The 15,876-nt window shown below is 44.1% G+C and overlaps 1 protein-coding gene across 17 annotated transcripts in view; it reads left to right on the top strand.

Moving 5' to 3' along the window:
* KIAA1217 (KIAA1217 ortholog) overlaps positions 1-15,876 on the top strand; it is a 703,566-nt gene that overhangs the window by 610,561 nt on the left and 77,129 nt on the right. For 16 of the 17 annotated variants that reach the window (XM_045787000.2, XM_045786992.2, XM_045787038.2 and 13 more), the window contains one exon: positions 467-560. In XM_045787000.2, coding sequence (XP_045642956.2) covers positions 467-560 — 94 coding nt within the window. Of the gene's footprint in view, positions 1-466; positions 561-9,296; positions 9,717-15,876 lie in introns of those variants that run through there. The other variant, XM_045787023.2, reaches the window with a different exon arrangement.

Here is a 15,876-nt window from a genome sequence, read left to right as displayed (position 1 = left end):
TGAAAGTGTTTGAAGGAAAAACCATTTTCCTTTGTGTGCATTCATGAGATAAGCAGAAAACCAGGTGTTTGGGCAAAGTAAACTATTAAATATTTAAATATTAACCAAATCTCTTTGAACGTAGTGTAAGTATTGGAGCTTTATTGTCCCTGAAAGTGTTAGCTTTCCTTGCTCAGATCTTGAAAGAAAGTCCACGCTAACCGATGTTTGTGGGTGGAGGACCACAGGGAAAGAAGAATTCTTTCTTGAGGAACAAAAAAGGGAAAGAAACGCTGGAGTCACTTTGCTCCTTTTCCGTATTTATTTTTGCCTGTTGTATGGTGAAAGAACTTTTTGTCCGGTTGACTGTAGACAACAGTTGGATTGTCTGTTCATGTCTTTTACCTGATTCTGCAGGGCAGGCAAAAGAAATGGCCAAAGTCAGGCTCCTTTCCTCTGCCATAGTCATTGATGTTTTTGATTCCAGGAACATTCAGGACAGATCGCTCCTCAAAGTGTACAACAAGGACCCTGCACACGCATTCAACCACACACCGAAAACTGTGAACGGAGACATGAGGGTAAGTGTTCCCGTTCTATTTTTAATTTTATTTGAGAAGTCAGGCCATCCCTTTTTCTGGCCCGGTCTCCTGTTGCAGTCACACCCCACCACCAGGTTTCAGGGCTTGTCCCCGCTCATCTTGTCTGATGACTCATGATTTGTGCCTTGGGAAAGAAATCAGATTTCGTGGACATTTGGGGCAAAGGGACTGAAATAGGGCCTGACACATTCTCATTTATCTCTAAGCATGGGGTTGAGTTGTGTCCTCACTCCAAGGGGATCCTGAAAATCTTTGCCTAAAAGCATCTTTGGTCCATATACATTGACTCAGAGGATCTCTTGCTATTTTTTCTCTAATTAAAACAAAACTAACTTACAAACAACCACCACAAAACCCCATGTACAATTCCATGTAGAATCTATTAATATTCTTACATCAGCTATTCCAAGCAAGCCCTAGCATTCTAATTAAATTCTTCACCTCCTAATTCACACTGTTTGCTGCTGTACTGTATTAAATATTATCAAACCTTATCTGAGTCCCGTCGGAGGCATAGTCCAAAAATCTGCATGATGTGGGAGCTGAAATCCTCTGGATTTAGATCATCTCCAAAGATTATCCAAACATTCAAAGCACCCAGGGATGTTTTGAGGAGAAAAGAACAGGGTAACAGAAAAGACAGATTTTAAAAATCATATTAAGGCAGGTTCGCTAAAAAAGGGCCTGAGTGTCTAACAATAGTGCTGTGGCCCCCTCCAGCTCTACCTCCTTCCCATCACACACACAAATTTAGCAGACGCTGCACCATTTTATAGCATCCTTTCTGAGGACTAGTGCTCTGCAGGATGCTGGAGTTTAACTAGGAGGAAAGTAAATGAATAGTCTTCTTGCCAAAGAAGCCCAGGCATTGCCTGTCCTAGCATTGTGGTTGCATTCCCAAGGTGAGCCTGTCTCTTCTTCCCAGACAGAATGTATCAGTTTGCTATTGCTGCTGTAACAAATTAATACATGTTTCATGGCTTAAAATGACACAGATTTACTATCTTACAGTTCTAGAGGTCGAAAGTCCCACATGGTCCTCAGTGGGCTGTAAACTCAAGGGGCCAGCGGCGGGACATCAGCTTTCCTTTCTGGAAGCTCTAGAGAGAATGTTTCCTTTTTTCTCCCCAGCCTCCAGAGGTCACGCACGTTCCTCGGCTGGCAGTCCCCTCTTTCCATCTTCACGCTCAGCCAAATAGCATCGCTCCCACCCCGGCTTCCATTATCACATGTCTAACCCTCCCTCTTCCACGTTTAAGGACACTTGTGATTACATTGGGCCCGCCCAGTGCCCCAGAATAATCTCTTTATTTTAAGGTCAACTGATTCGCAATCTTAATCCCCCTTCCTTGTGTAGTCAGAGGCTCGGCGGGTTAGGAAGAAGACATCTTTGAGAGACCATTGTTCTTTGTACCCCACACGGTGTGTGAGTTTAGGACCAAGAGGCCAGAAGGTCCGATAGAAAGTGCTGGAAGAATTTCTAGGGAATTCTGGACTGGAATATGAGTGATGACATTGTGGGATTAGAGCCCACACTTTGGGAGGAAAAGGGCTCTTACGTCTTCAATTACTGGGTTGTTTTGTTTTGTTTTGTTTTTTATATCAGAAATGATGTGTGATTTGAAGTGAAGGCTGTGTTGCTACTTCAGAAAATCTAGGATTTTGAGGCTTATATTTAGCTAGTTATACTTTAAATGTAAACCGGCACCACGTGAAGACAGATTGAGTCATGTTGATCGTGAAACACGGACTGAGTGTTACAGCGCCCTTGCTTTTTATTATTTCGTTATTCTTTCTCAGTGACGTTCTTAAGAGTCCTCGTTGCCCTGGATATCTTTATTTTTTTGATATGTCTAGCCTTCGACCTGGAGTTTCATGGCACTCAGAGATCTGTTTCTGTTACGTAGAGCCCACACGGGGGCCCCAGAATCGCCTCTGAAAATCTTGTTCATGGCTGGGGAAGACACCTGTTTTAACTCTCAAGCAGCTGGGGTACCTACATAAGGACCAGCCGTGAGCACGTAGAGACTCTAATATCAACCATATGGACAAAGCCTATTAGAATTCAGAACGTTTGCTCTGGGTTTCGGTGAAGTTGTTCTGCTTTTACTTTTAGACCAGACCCTAGCATCTTTCTGTTCCCCACAGTCTCCTTCAGACAGCCCTTTTTGTGTGTGAGGAAGTCAACTGTTGTCCCCAGATGACAAGACAACAAATGTTCACCGTCCAACCCACAGACACGCTTTTAGGTTTCCGAGAAGACTACTTAGACACGAGAAATAGAACGTGGTTTTTAAAACCAACGAGGTGTGACCATGCCTGCAGTTTGTAACTTGGCCCCTAGTCACAGATTCCAGAAGCCAACAGACGTGGAATTGCTTCAGCCTCACCTTTTGACTGTGGTGGTTGGAATTCTCTCTCCTTCTCCGCGAATGTAGCTGCCTCGCCATTAAAGGAAAGGAGGCTTTGCTGAGCCCGGCCTGGAGCCCAGCTGCATTCCCCCATCACATATGGTGAAGAACAGAAAGAGAACAGAGCAAGGATCGATGGCTGTAGACTAAACCAGGCCGCATGGTGGGTTTAGGGGCGCTCCCTCCTTCCGTATGTTTGCAACGTGTGCGTGGCCGTGAAGGAATTTGATGCTAACTATTCGCGTGAGTCAGGGACGCAGCCCCGCGCCTGATGTCATTCGCCTTCCACCGCCAGCCTCCGCCAGCCTGGGACAGCCCGCCCCGCTGCCCACCCGTGACCCACAGACACGCATCGCAGGAAAGACATTGGTTAGATCGAGCAGAGGCGCAAAAACGGCAGCACCAGAACTCTTCGGTGGCCCCCGAGACTGTCCTTAAACAATGAATTTAAGATCTTAGCCTGTGAAACCAAAGAAAATGGGAGACTCTGAGTCTGCACCGGTCACGTTCGCCAGAGCAGTGTAACGATGGCAGTGGCGTTACTCAGGAAGCCTGTTAGACGAGAGTATTAACTCGGAGGCTGTGGGCCCCAGAGCATGCACCGAATGTATACCTGGCGGGGAAAACGTGTGTCTAGGTTTTCATTTAGCGTCCGGCTGTGCACTTTGGAGGCTAGTCTGTGGACGGAGACTCGTGGCTCTCTGCTGGAACGGAGCACAGCCGGCTCCTGATTCTTTGCATGTGGGTGCAAATCACCCCGGTCTAATTTAATCACATGGCTTGTGTTTCCTTACAAAATTAGATAGTAGCTTTGAAATTTAGTTCCCAAGGGACTGAGCTCACCATATGGAAGAGGCCCTCTTGCAGAATTATGTATGCACTCACAGGGCTTGTCACTCACGAATGTACAACTCAGAGATGAGCCGTTCCATCTTGGGGCTCTCAGAGGGTACCAGGGACTTCCTGCTCACCCAACCCAGTGGCTTTTTCGCAGTTTGGGGGCTTTTCCACCCTCCAACCCACTTTGAGATGACTTCCTGTGATTTTCTGCTCCTATCATTCAGTTCTTTCCCTCTTGTATGTCTTTCGTTTGTACTTATATAGGACAGCTCCCAGATTTGCATTTAGAACACCCTCCCCAGACCTGGCCTTCCATCTTAAATTCCTTCCTAAGAACCAAATCAGTCGCTGCCTCCCAGACCTCTTTTACTTCAGCCCTGCCTTTGACACCCATGAATGGTCTTCTTAGAAACCTTGGTTTCTACTTACACCGCCATTTCCAAATTCCTTCCTTAGGTTCAAACACATCTCAGCCTGCGTCATTCACTAACTCTTCTTCCTCCTGCCCCTGAATGGTCTTCAGTGTGCTCAGACGGACTTCACCAGTGTGTGTGTGTGTGTGTGTGTGTGTGTGTGTGAATTTGCTTTTTTTTTTTAAGCTGCATCCTTTCACGTGTGGTTTCTGTCTTGCTGCTGACTTAACCATTACATCGATGTGATGACCCTTGAAACTGTAACCCCAGCTCTGCCATTTCTCTAGACTTCAGGAGCCCAATGTTCAGCTTCCAAGTAGCTGTCTCCACATGGATATTCTTCCAGTGTTTCCATTGTATCCCATTGAAGAAAAAAAATCCTAATCTTTCTCTTTTTTTTTCTCTCTGAAGTCTTTTTCCTGCTTGCTTTTTCTATTTGTATGCAAGGTAGACATTGGTGGGGTGTATGTGTGTGTGCATTTTGAAGGGTGGGGAAGAAGAGATTTAAAAAGTTGAGTTATCGTTGATTCTTTGATGGCATAACTCTCGTTTCTCAACACGTCCCCCAGTCAGCAGAGCTGGTCCAGGCCGTTTGGGAAGGCCTCTTAACGGATGCCCCTTCTGCCATTGCCTGCGTCACTGTTTTCATGACAGCTAAGTTTTTGAGCATTTACTAAGCACTCTTACGAGTGATCTCATTTAATCCCCACGACAACATTTTGAGGCAGGTATTGGTGTAAGCCCTCTCTGTTGACAGCCTAGAAAACAGTTGCTAGGTGTGTGAGGACATTTGCCCGAGACCACGCAGCTAGAGAGCGGCGGAGCTGAGATTTGAACCCAGGCAGGTGGGCTCTAGATCCCCGGCTCTTCGCACCACTGCTCTGCTGCTCCAGTTCTCGCGTTCAGTATTTTTCTAGTGATCAGTCATGCAATAGCCTGTAGCCAGGCTCCCAACTCACCTGACCCCAGTCCAACGACCGCTTCCCAAGCTGGCCCCCTGAGCCCACCGTCCCACCACACAAAGAATAGCACAAGGTGTTGGTCACTGTCGTCCGCATCCCCACACCCAAAGCAGAGCCACCTGTCCGTTCTTACTCCGCGTATCTGAAGTGGCCTCTCGCTCCCCACGGATCTGCCTTTCAAAATTCCTTCCATCTCACATACAATAGGACAGCTGCTCAATTCCTTCAATAAACCGCTGGCCTGAAAAAACGTGGGCAGGAACACCGTATGTTTCCCAGGTCACGTCTATACCGTAACAACCAAATGCCACGTGTGCACCATGGTAGAATCCTCATTGGAACAACCAACTGTTAAAGACATCTTTGAAACTCTTTGGGAAATTTGAACATGTGTTAGGAATCAGGTGATGTTGGGGGTGCCTGGGTGGCTCAGTCGGTTAAGCGTCCGACCCTTGGTTTTGGCTCAGGTCATGATCTTGCGGTCATGGGATCGAGCCCCATCTTGGGCTCAGTGTGGAGTCTGCTTCAGATTTTTTCTCCCTCTCCCTCTGCCCTTCTCCACTCATTTTCTCTCTCAAGTAAATAAATAAAACCTTTAAAGAAAAAAGGAATCAGGTGATGTTAAGGGATAACTGGTCATTCCGTTGGGCGTAATAATGGTTTGGTGGTTATATTTTGTAAAATGAGACATACTAAGTATTTACAGGCTAAATGGCATGATGAAGGGGATTTGCTTAAACACACCGCTGCAGAATAAACCAAAACAGCAGACATAGGTGAAACAGAATCGGTAACCTGCTGAAAAATGTCACAGATGGATGATGGGAGCTCACCAGATTATTTTCTCTTCTGTTTCCAAATGGTTGAAATTTTCCATCTTGAGCTGTTAAGACATAAAACCTTGTTTTAGAGGCCAACTACAAGGCCACCTACTTGACGACACTCTCCCTAATGCTCCGGCAGAATTTACCTTGCCCTTTTGGGGGCATGCAGCACGTCATCCTGGTGTTAGAACCATCTAGATGGATGAGTGTCTCAGCCACAAGACTGTCAGTTCTCCAAAGGCATACACCATCTCGTGTTCACGTTTGTATCCCTCCAGAGCCGGCCACAATGTCTTACCCACGGTGCGCGTAAACCCAGAACGCATGGGCTCCTATCACGGTAGTGTGCAATTGCTGTATTATTCATTTTCTGCCATTAATGAGAACCCACTGTAAAAATATCTCTCTGTTCTCATCACCAGAAATAGTTGTGCTTCTCCTGGTTTATTTTTGTCATATGGACACTTTGAATCTTGAAAGTGATCATTTTCCCTCTTTGTGTTGCTACTCTAAAGCTTAGAATTAAATGTGTGGCCCACCCACAACAAGCGTACAGACATTCGCGGCGTGTATTCTGCGTGTTGGCTTCGTTCCTGGCCTCTCTTTTTGGTTTTCCTACTTTCATCTTTTTGTCAGATGCTCCACTTTGACTTTGGTGGGGAGGGGGGCAAAATGTCTGTGAATTCTATTCATTTCTCCGTGGAGTCAGGCAGGGTACAAGTAGTAGTCATTCTAGACCGTTGTTTTTCTGGATGTCAGATCACAGACCTTTTTGTACCCACACAGCAGGCAACGTGTTAAATACTTCACATACTGATGAGCCAGGAACTGTGCCAAGTAGGTATAGTGACTCCGTTTTTACTGATGGTGAAGCTGAGGCCAATGAGTTTTTCCTAGGCCCACACAGCTGGTAAATGTCAGACATTGGATTTGAACCCAGTTCTTTCTGACTCCGTGTATTCAGCTATAGCCTCCCTTCTTTGATATTTCTATTACAGTTTTGCAGGTTTTGAAATGATGCCTGATGAGATTTTAGAGCCCATAAAATATCCTTTCTTAAATTTGTTTCACTTCTTAACTCTGTTAGGTGTCTGTCTCATTGCATCTTTTTATAGTTAACTTTGCTCCATTGTGTTCTCTTTTGATGGGGCTAAAAAGATACCCCCACCACCCCCCTAAAAAATGAAAGAAGAAGTATGTGTCATTTAGTATGTATGCCTTGGAGCTCTTTTTTCCATGGGGCAGTGTTGAGAGGAAGGTTTTGGGATTTGGGGAGGGATGAAGTAATCCTGTAGAAATGGAAGAGAAGAGGGGCGCCTGGGTGGCTCAGTCAATTAACTTCGTCTGCCTTCAGCTCAGGTCATGATCCCAGGGTCCTGGGATCGAGCTCTGCATATGGCTCCCTGCTCAGTGGGGAGTCTGTTTTTCCCCCTCTCTCTCTGCCCCTCCACCTGCTCTCTCAAATAAATAAATAAAATTTAAAAAAAGGGACGGAAGAGAAGAGAATCCCATAGAAATGGAAGTTTCTGGAAATAACTCCTAGCTAATCTTTCAGTCGTTCAAGGTTCTCCTCCTTGACCCACCACCAGTGACCGTGATATTAATGACTAACTCACAAAATATACCGACTCCGGGCCAGGTCCTACCCTGAGCACTGTGCTTGTATTCATTCTCATTTGATTTTCAAAACAATCCAGTGTGAGGGGAATTCCTGTTATCCCCTGTTTCAGATATGGAAGCTGAAGATCAGAGAGGTTAGGGAACTTGCTCGAAGCCACACAGCTCTTCTGTGGTAGAACTGGATTGGGAGCCAGGCAGCCCAACTCCAGAACTGGCCTTTGCTCACTGTGGTGGTCACGACTGTCCTTCCTCCCTCTGTTGCCTTCATCCTTGGTGTCCGTGTGCCACCCATGTGTGAAGATCTAACTCAAAAGCCACCATCTTCGTCAAGACTTCCCTACCTCCTCCCTTTTCCAAGCCTCTTTGAGCCTCCACAGAACCTCACCTGTCCTCCTCCCTCCCTTGTCCCACTCATCTTTTCCTGCATGCCGTGGACACACCTTCAGTTCCTTTTAAACCCTTAGCTTCCCATTCAGTTCATCTGCATGCTGCCTGTGTTTCCCTCCAACAATGAGGAAATGCTCATTAACTGTCTGGATGAAAAAGGGGTTCACTTCAGCACCTTCTCTATCTCGAACTTTCAGTGAATACCCTGTTTGCTGAGATCAGTACAATGATTTGTAAATACAAATGCGAACGTTTGAGTTTGCAGCACATTCCCGAGCTTATCTCAGTGGTAGTTCCCGACCGAAATGAGAAATAGAGAATATCCGTCTGTCCTAACAAATTCTCCGTCCTATCAATATAATTTCACAGCAGTTAGTAACCCTAAAGTTTAACAGATTGGTCGGATTGAAACAAGTGATGGTCAGAAAAGCATACATATCTGCTTTTTAAAAATTTCTTTTCAGGAGTTAAATTCACCTGTGGTAGAAAGTCAGCTAACCTCTGGATACCAGATTAGATAAGACAGATCTTGCTTTGCTGTATTTATAACTCAGTAGGACAAATCTTACTTGTAGATTGAATTGAGTGAGTATTTCCTATTGGATACTCCCAATACTCCACACTCACCAAGTAGGACAGATGATTTTTAGACCAGTTAACCTGGTTCCAAGGTTCGCCGGTTCATTCACCCAACCATTATGTACCACAGCCGTCCTCTGAGTCTGGCTCTTGTGCAAGCTTCTGAAAATATAACAGTGAGCGAGTCCAGCAGCAGGTCCGAAGTCAATAATCCACAAGTCCATAATCAGTCGTGATACAGACATCTGGACGTTTCCACATCAGTTCCAGGCTCTGTGAAATCCTTGCCTCCGTTCTATTATTTGCTTGAGTTAACGCAATGGAACTCACTTGGGTGATGTATTTAATTATGCCCCCCTTTATATCATGCTTTTCTGACAGGCAGAAAGATGTCTACGGTACCAGTGGTAAGGAATTACTCTTATTGAAGTGATTAGCGGGGCAAACACATTTGAATACAGTGGCTATCCAGAGCACGGGAGATATTTTCTTCCTCCCTAGCTGCTTCCACTTAGACTTTATTTTATTTTCTAAGAAGCAAGAAAGGGTAATATATGCACATCTGATATGCAGCTTCCAAGTGATACAAATCTCATCTTTCCTGCTGTGTGGCTGCTTGCTTTTCCTTGCACTTTTTTTTTTTTTTTTGTCATTGAGAGGTTATGACAACATGAGCCATATTGTATTTATAAACATCACGTGTTTCCTTGATATGGCTTGCAGTTTCTGCCAGACGGAACACATGGAAGAAACATTTCTCGTTAGCTCAGCATTGGTTTTAGTTATGCTGATTTCCGGGACAGGAAAAATGCCTTCCTACTCAGATTTAACTTTCGTAGAGTAGAAACAAAACCTCTGAATGTCCGTGAAATGGTTTTAACAAGGGTGGATACTGCTCCTTTAAACCACATATTTTGAGTAAAAGCTTCCTTCTGTTAAAAAAAAAAAAAAAAGAAAGAAAAGAAAAAAACCCCAAGCCTTGCATTTAGTCACCATAAAGACAGCCAGAGCTGGAAGCCTTCGAGAGATGGGAGGTTTCAAGGTCTCCGCAAGTCTAGAAACTTTCTGCTAGAAGAGAAAGGGTCACGGAACATGTAAGGTAAGAACTGTACCTTTGTAACAAAATAACAATTTTCAGGCTGGTTTTGTCATGCTGTGGGACATTTTGCCTTCAACGGAGTCAGGTCTTCCGTATTTCAGTTCCATTCAATGAGGCATTAAAATTCCAGGTTTTTAATTTTCACTTCTTAGCACCCTGCTTGGAAGGAAACTTCCTTGTGGTTGGCGATAGTTTGTTTTTAAAAAGCCATTTAAGTTACGTTTGGCTGTCCTCCATCTATAAATCCTATGATCTAGTTTCTGTGTAATCTTATGATTTAAAAAGGATTTAATGTGTCAACATTATCTGCTGGTACAGATCTCACTGATGTATGTGTTTGGTGACCATTTTCAGTGTTTTCATGAAGATGTTGACTTGCATTTAGTTTCTGAGACAAATGTAGAAGATTCGAAGATGTGATAACAGTGGGAGGGGGACCTGAGTATGTGTCCTTCAGCACCCTGGGGAAAATTATTTGTTGTTTTTTCCGTGTGAAAAGCACTTTCAATTTTAAATTACAAATAGCTGCTGTGTCTCAGTTTTGACTTTTTTAAAAGAAATAATCATTGTAAGCTTTATGAGTCACATTTAAAACTTCTACAGTTTTATATAACAGATATAATCCTGTTTTGTCAGGCTTAATGACTGCTTGAAAAAAGGCTTTGGCAAAAATTATATGCACTGGAGATGACTATTTTGTCTTATTCTTGCAATAGTTAGGTCACAATATTTTGCATTTTTTTAAAAAGGAATTCGATAGAGCAGTGTCCTTTTAAATCAGGCTGTTTCCCTTGAAAGGTTCACGTGTGCGTGCATCTGCTTATCCGTATCCCTGTGGATATCTTTATCCCAACTCGGAGATGAGTTCATATGCATGAAAAGTTGTTACCTAATGTGGTCTTGGTAACATATATTATTTCATACAGTCGTCAGAATAACTCGACTTCATTGGTACAGTTAGACCCATTTTTTTGATTGGAAAACTGAGGCCAAAAAATTAAGTAGCAAGATCACACCCTAGCAAGTAGCAAAGCTGGAGTTCGAATCCAGGCCAACTCTCTTACCGGTAGCTAAGAGCTTTAAGTCTGGAGTCAGATACAGACAACTTCATTTGAAAGTAATAATTACAAATAAGCAATGCTTTTTTGATTCAAGATAAATTATTTTGTACACTTTTGGAAGGTGGTTTGTTTGGTTTGGTTTGGTTTGGTTGGTTGGTTGGTTGAGACGTGTAGCACCCAAAACCTAGTATCAGACTGGTTGTCTTTCCAGAGACCTGTTGACAACTTCCTCAGCGTGAAGCGAGAACGGTAAACAGTGGCTAGAGTGGGGGGAGTTTTAGGCAAACTACCCTTCCCTCTTTGCGCCGTCCTTCTTCACTTCATGTGCTGTGTCACCGGAAAGCTGCTTTCATGGACCCAGAGCGGGGAACTTCTTCGTGAGCTTGATCTGGAAGCGAGAAAGTGTCTTTGAATGGAGAGCTGCCTGCATGTCAGGCTACAGCCTGTCAGCTTTCGGCAGAGCCGTGGGGGGGAGGACAGGAAGAACACCGAGTAACGTTGCAGGTGGAGGGTTGCTGGAGTCCAAGCAGCCAGCGGGAGCCCACTGAGGACCAGGGACCGGGGCTCCCGGGACGGAGGCATCCACTCAGCCACAGAAATACCCGGTGATTTGTGATGCAAAGTAATTATGGCCAACAGTATCAACAGGACTTGCAGCTGCCCATCACGGCCCTGCACTTGGGCTTCAGGACCATCACAGCCAGCGCCCGGCCCCATTTCTGCGTAAAATCCAGGGCTGGCGAACCAGCCAACTCAACTCAAAGTCCATTGGAACAGGACCTCCCTTTAGTGGTCATCCCCAAAGAGTTCTGAGCCGGTGCTGGAGAGTTCGGGAGAGGTTTACCCCACACTCCCTGCCCCTTGTTATCCAAACCACATCCCTCTTCTGGGCTCTTGTAAATACAGATGTTAGCGGAAATTGCCTTTGACTGGGAGCATATGTCCTCGTCTTTCCAGGTTGTAACCCTTGCACCTACATGCCGTTTTCTTCCTGGGGTTTGGCTTTTCTGTCTTCTCTGTGGGTCCCCATAGGGGTAACCCAGACTCTAGGGAGTTGTTTCCGATCCCGTCCACGCAGGCTCCCTCTGCACGATCTTGCCCTGTAGAGGCTTCCAGATGACTGTTCTTCTCTTTACACTTTTTCTAAAATTTCTTAGGTGAGGGTGTGCTGCTTTTATTTAAAATTTTTTTTGGGGGGGGGGAGCACACATTAGTTTTTTTACGGAGAAGACAAATGTTTTTAAGGTACATAGCAACTGGCGGTAAGATGTTTCCTCTCTGCTCTGCTTTTCTCCCCGTCAGGTCGACGAGTCCTCTGCTTGCACGTAATTTGCAGGAGCAAGACTGTCTGCTGCTGTAGATTTGTGACTGAGGACGTACCTGGTAGTTGGTTCAACCCCAAGAAACAGGCCTGGCTTATTTAGAATCATGGGGTTTCAGAGGTGGAAGGAAGGTCCTACGCGTCATCTTGTAAACCCATTCCCCTGCCGGTGAGACTAGCCTCACGGGGTTGGAATGACTTGGGGTGAGAAGATCACAAAATAAGGATGGGACAAACACAGGGCTGGAGCCCACCCCACCTGTCCCTCAGGCCAGCCCTTTATGCATCTCCAGCACTTCCCTGCCTTCCTTGTGAGGGCCCTCTGGGTCCCACTTGATTGATTTCGGAGAACGCTGTCTGTCTGACTTCTCATAGCCAGCCATTGTTGTCGATGAATAGAACTGGGCTTCACCTCCTCTCCGTAGCAGCACAATGTCTATAGTGGGACCAGAGCTCATTAATTGGAAATGCATGGGCCTGGACCAAAAATAAATGGATTTTGAACTAACCAGATTTAGATGATCCAATATTTTTATGGAAGGAGAATAAGCCATCCAGTCAACTGAAAAACAGCAGCTGCTTCAAATTATGAGATGCTTTGAATAAAACAATACATATTGGCTTAAAAGGCTTGTGTAGTATTATAACATTATTTTTAAAAGTCAGCCTCTTTGCTAAGGAAAATGGCTCCTGCCATGACTCTGAAACGTTAACGTATCACTGCTCGGATGACTTCCAAGGTTGTTTTTCACTCGGAACTGGTGATTTTCTGTGGCATGTAGAAAAACAGGTTTTTAGATTTTAATAATTATATAATGTCTTCATGAGTATCAGAGAGGTACGTAGCACAAAGAACTTGAGAGCATGAATATTACTGCTTCATCACAATAAGTAAAAAAAAAAAAAGTCAGTTTAAAATTGGGTACCATTAAGTGGGTAACAGCACAGTTGTTGTGAGGAGATGGCCAAAGTGATGAATAGTATCTTGTTATTGAGTGAGGCATAAAAACCGAGGTTTTGGGGCGCCTGAGTGGCTCAGCCATTAAGCGTCTGCCTTCGGCTCAGGTTATGATCCCAGCGTTCTGGGATCGAGCCCCGCATCGGGCTCCCTGCTCAGCAGGAAGCCTGCTTCTCCCTCTCCCACTCCCCATGCTTGTGTTCCCTCTCTCGCTGTGTCTCTCCGTCAAATAAATAAGTAAAATCTTAAAAAAAAAAAAAAAAAAAAAACAAGGTTTTAAGACAAAAGACAAGTCAGGGGCTCGTGAAGACAGAGCAAAACGTCACTAAAGATTGTGTCATTGAGAAAAATAAGCCATTTTGACATCAGATTCAAAACTAATTCTTGTTTAAGCGTTCTCAAGAACTCCAACACCTTGTTTTTTGGCACAAAAGAAGAGCTGTTCATGAAATCATTTCTGTGCAGATTTATTTATTCGAGGCCTCTCCAGATAAAAGGTGTGACTATCCCGTGTGCGTTTAAGCTGGAGGATGCCTTCTCCTTGTTGGGGCAGCGCTAACTCACTCCATCTCCCTGAAATACAGGAAATATGTTTCTCTCCGTTGGTTGATCGACACATGTCCTTGATTTCTTTCTTAACATTTGTTTTCTTTTCCTGTGAAATCCAAGTTCGTGCTTTTCCTCGTTCTGATTTCACTCTTTGAACCTGTACGTTTTCATTTGCCCTTGCTATCACAGGAAGAGCCGTCAAACAAAAACCCAGACGGCAGTAAGAGATTGTAACGATGTCAGTGATGAGGTAATTCAGAATTAGCAGGGACCTGTTGAAACTTCAGTGCGTGTTTTTCATAAAGCAAGCGTCCGAAGCCTTGGGTGTCGTGGTCAGGGTCTGATAGCTTCGTCTGGGATGGCAATCTGTAGGGGACTGTTCCTTGCACTGCCTTGCAAGAAGGAAGGCGATGGATAGAACATTCTGTACATGGTGGGCTCCTTGCAGTAGGGACTGAGGGAACATTCTGGGTACATAGCTACACAGTGGATACCATTTTTGCTTGCCTTTAAAAGCAAATCTAAAAATATATTTCCTAGCAGCTGTGTAACTGCAAAACAAAAAATCCTGCTCCACTGCAGTGCAAATTACTTACTGGATATCTCCAGGGTTCCGATCTTAATGCTTCAGAAATTTGCTTTAGATTTTATTGTATATATTTAGACCAAAGAGCCTATTAGCTTGCGATCAGGGGAAACCTCTGCATTCTCATGAAAATGAGAAATGTGCCAGTGTTGGCAACCTAAGGCTATAATTATGTTAATCTGACCATTTTAAGACTGAAATATGTTGTTTTAAAATGTTTCTGTATTTTTATTATTCGTAACAATGATCTGGAGAAATTTAGTGAAATGCTAATAAGTTTCTGTTCAGTATCACTCTGGGACTAGAGCAAAGAAATGAGTCAAATGTGGTGTTCTGATATTTTTAATTTTGACAGAAAATTTTTATCCAAAGATATGTGCTTCTATAAATAGTGCCTCTTAATAATAGAAAAACCACCCAGAGCTTTTTTTGCATTTTCAGTGTACATACAGTGAACATATCTGTAAGGCCATCTTGACATATAAGTTCAATAACAGCATTTCTACATTTACATTAAATCACACTTCACAAGAAAACAAAAAAATAAATTGCCACACTTCGCTATACCACCCCCCAAAAAAAGAGAGAGAGAAGGAGAGAGAAAGAAAAACCAAAAACTATTTTTTGAGCAATACGGCAAGATAAATGTTTTTCTATCAAGGGACTATCCTAAAGCACACAGATTTTACTATTTTTAATATAAATGTGGGACAGGACTAGAATGGACAATGTAATTGAAATTCTAAGAGCATCCAGAAACTTGTTTAGCTAATTGGTTCAGCCTTACCCTCACCAACTAAAACTTTTATTCTGGCAACAGGCATGTTTCATTCCCAGGGAGAGGTACTCCTAGGTGGTAGGATAGGAAGGGAAGGAGAAGGACCTAAAGCAGAGATGTGGGTAATCGCCCATCCCATAATTTTTAGAAATAATCAACATTTGAGTATACTTGTCATATCCGTATGAAGTGGATTGGAAATCTGTCCTCTAACCTGATCTGGCTTCAGAATAGCCAGTTAATTCAGGAATGGGAATGAGGAAAAGCACTTTCTTGCATGGGAGTGCACAGCATATAACTGAACCTTTTTCTCAAGGATATGTCTTTGGAATATAATACAGCGTGGAGTTCCTACTTTGAGAATCCATTCTTTCTAGTGTGTCATTCTCATCACGCTCCTATGAATATATTAAAGTGATTACTATCCATTCAATTCATTTTGCTCTCATTTGAGTAGGAGCCTACGAACGCTTGTGGGCAATTTTCGTAAGAATCCTTGCTGATCCCATTTCTCTGCATGCAAAGTCATACAAGAATAATTCGGCTCACTCGATGTTCACAGAACTAGGAGGGTGAGCACAGAAGCTATTCCTAAAGCCACACAGCAGCAGAACCAGAGGCTCCGAAAAGTCCAGAGGCAGAGCCACGGGCATGGCGGTGAGACCACAAATGAGGAGATCCTCAGAGGAGAAACAGTCTTTTCATTCATAACCCAGTGCTCATTCCTCTACAACCCACCCCGTTCCTTGGCCATCAAGGTGGGGAGGAGTGCTGATGGATGAGGAGGATTGTACCTTTAAAAAATTTGGGGGTTGGGGGAACCAATTTGGAGACTGCAGTCTATTGAAGGAGGAGTTGGGGATGAGGGTGATCAGAATGAACTCAGTATTGTAAGAAACTCCCTCTG

The sequence above is a fragment of the Ursus americanus genome, chromosome 31 (assembly GCF_024610735.1).
Source record: "Ursus americanus isolate L20-20 chromosome 31, mUrsAme1.1.p, whole genome shotgun sequence".
Lineage (NCBI taxonomy): Eukaryota > Metazoa > Chordata > Mammalia > Carnivora > Ursidae > Ursus > Ursus americanus.
This window is presented reverse-complemented; position numbering and strand designations above follow the sequence as displayed.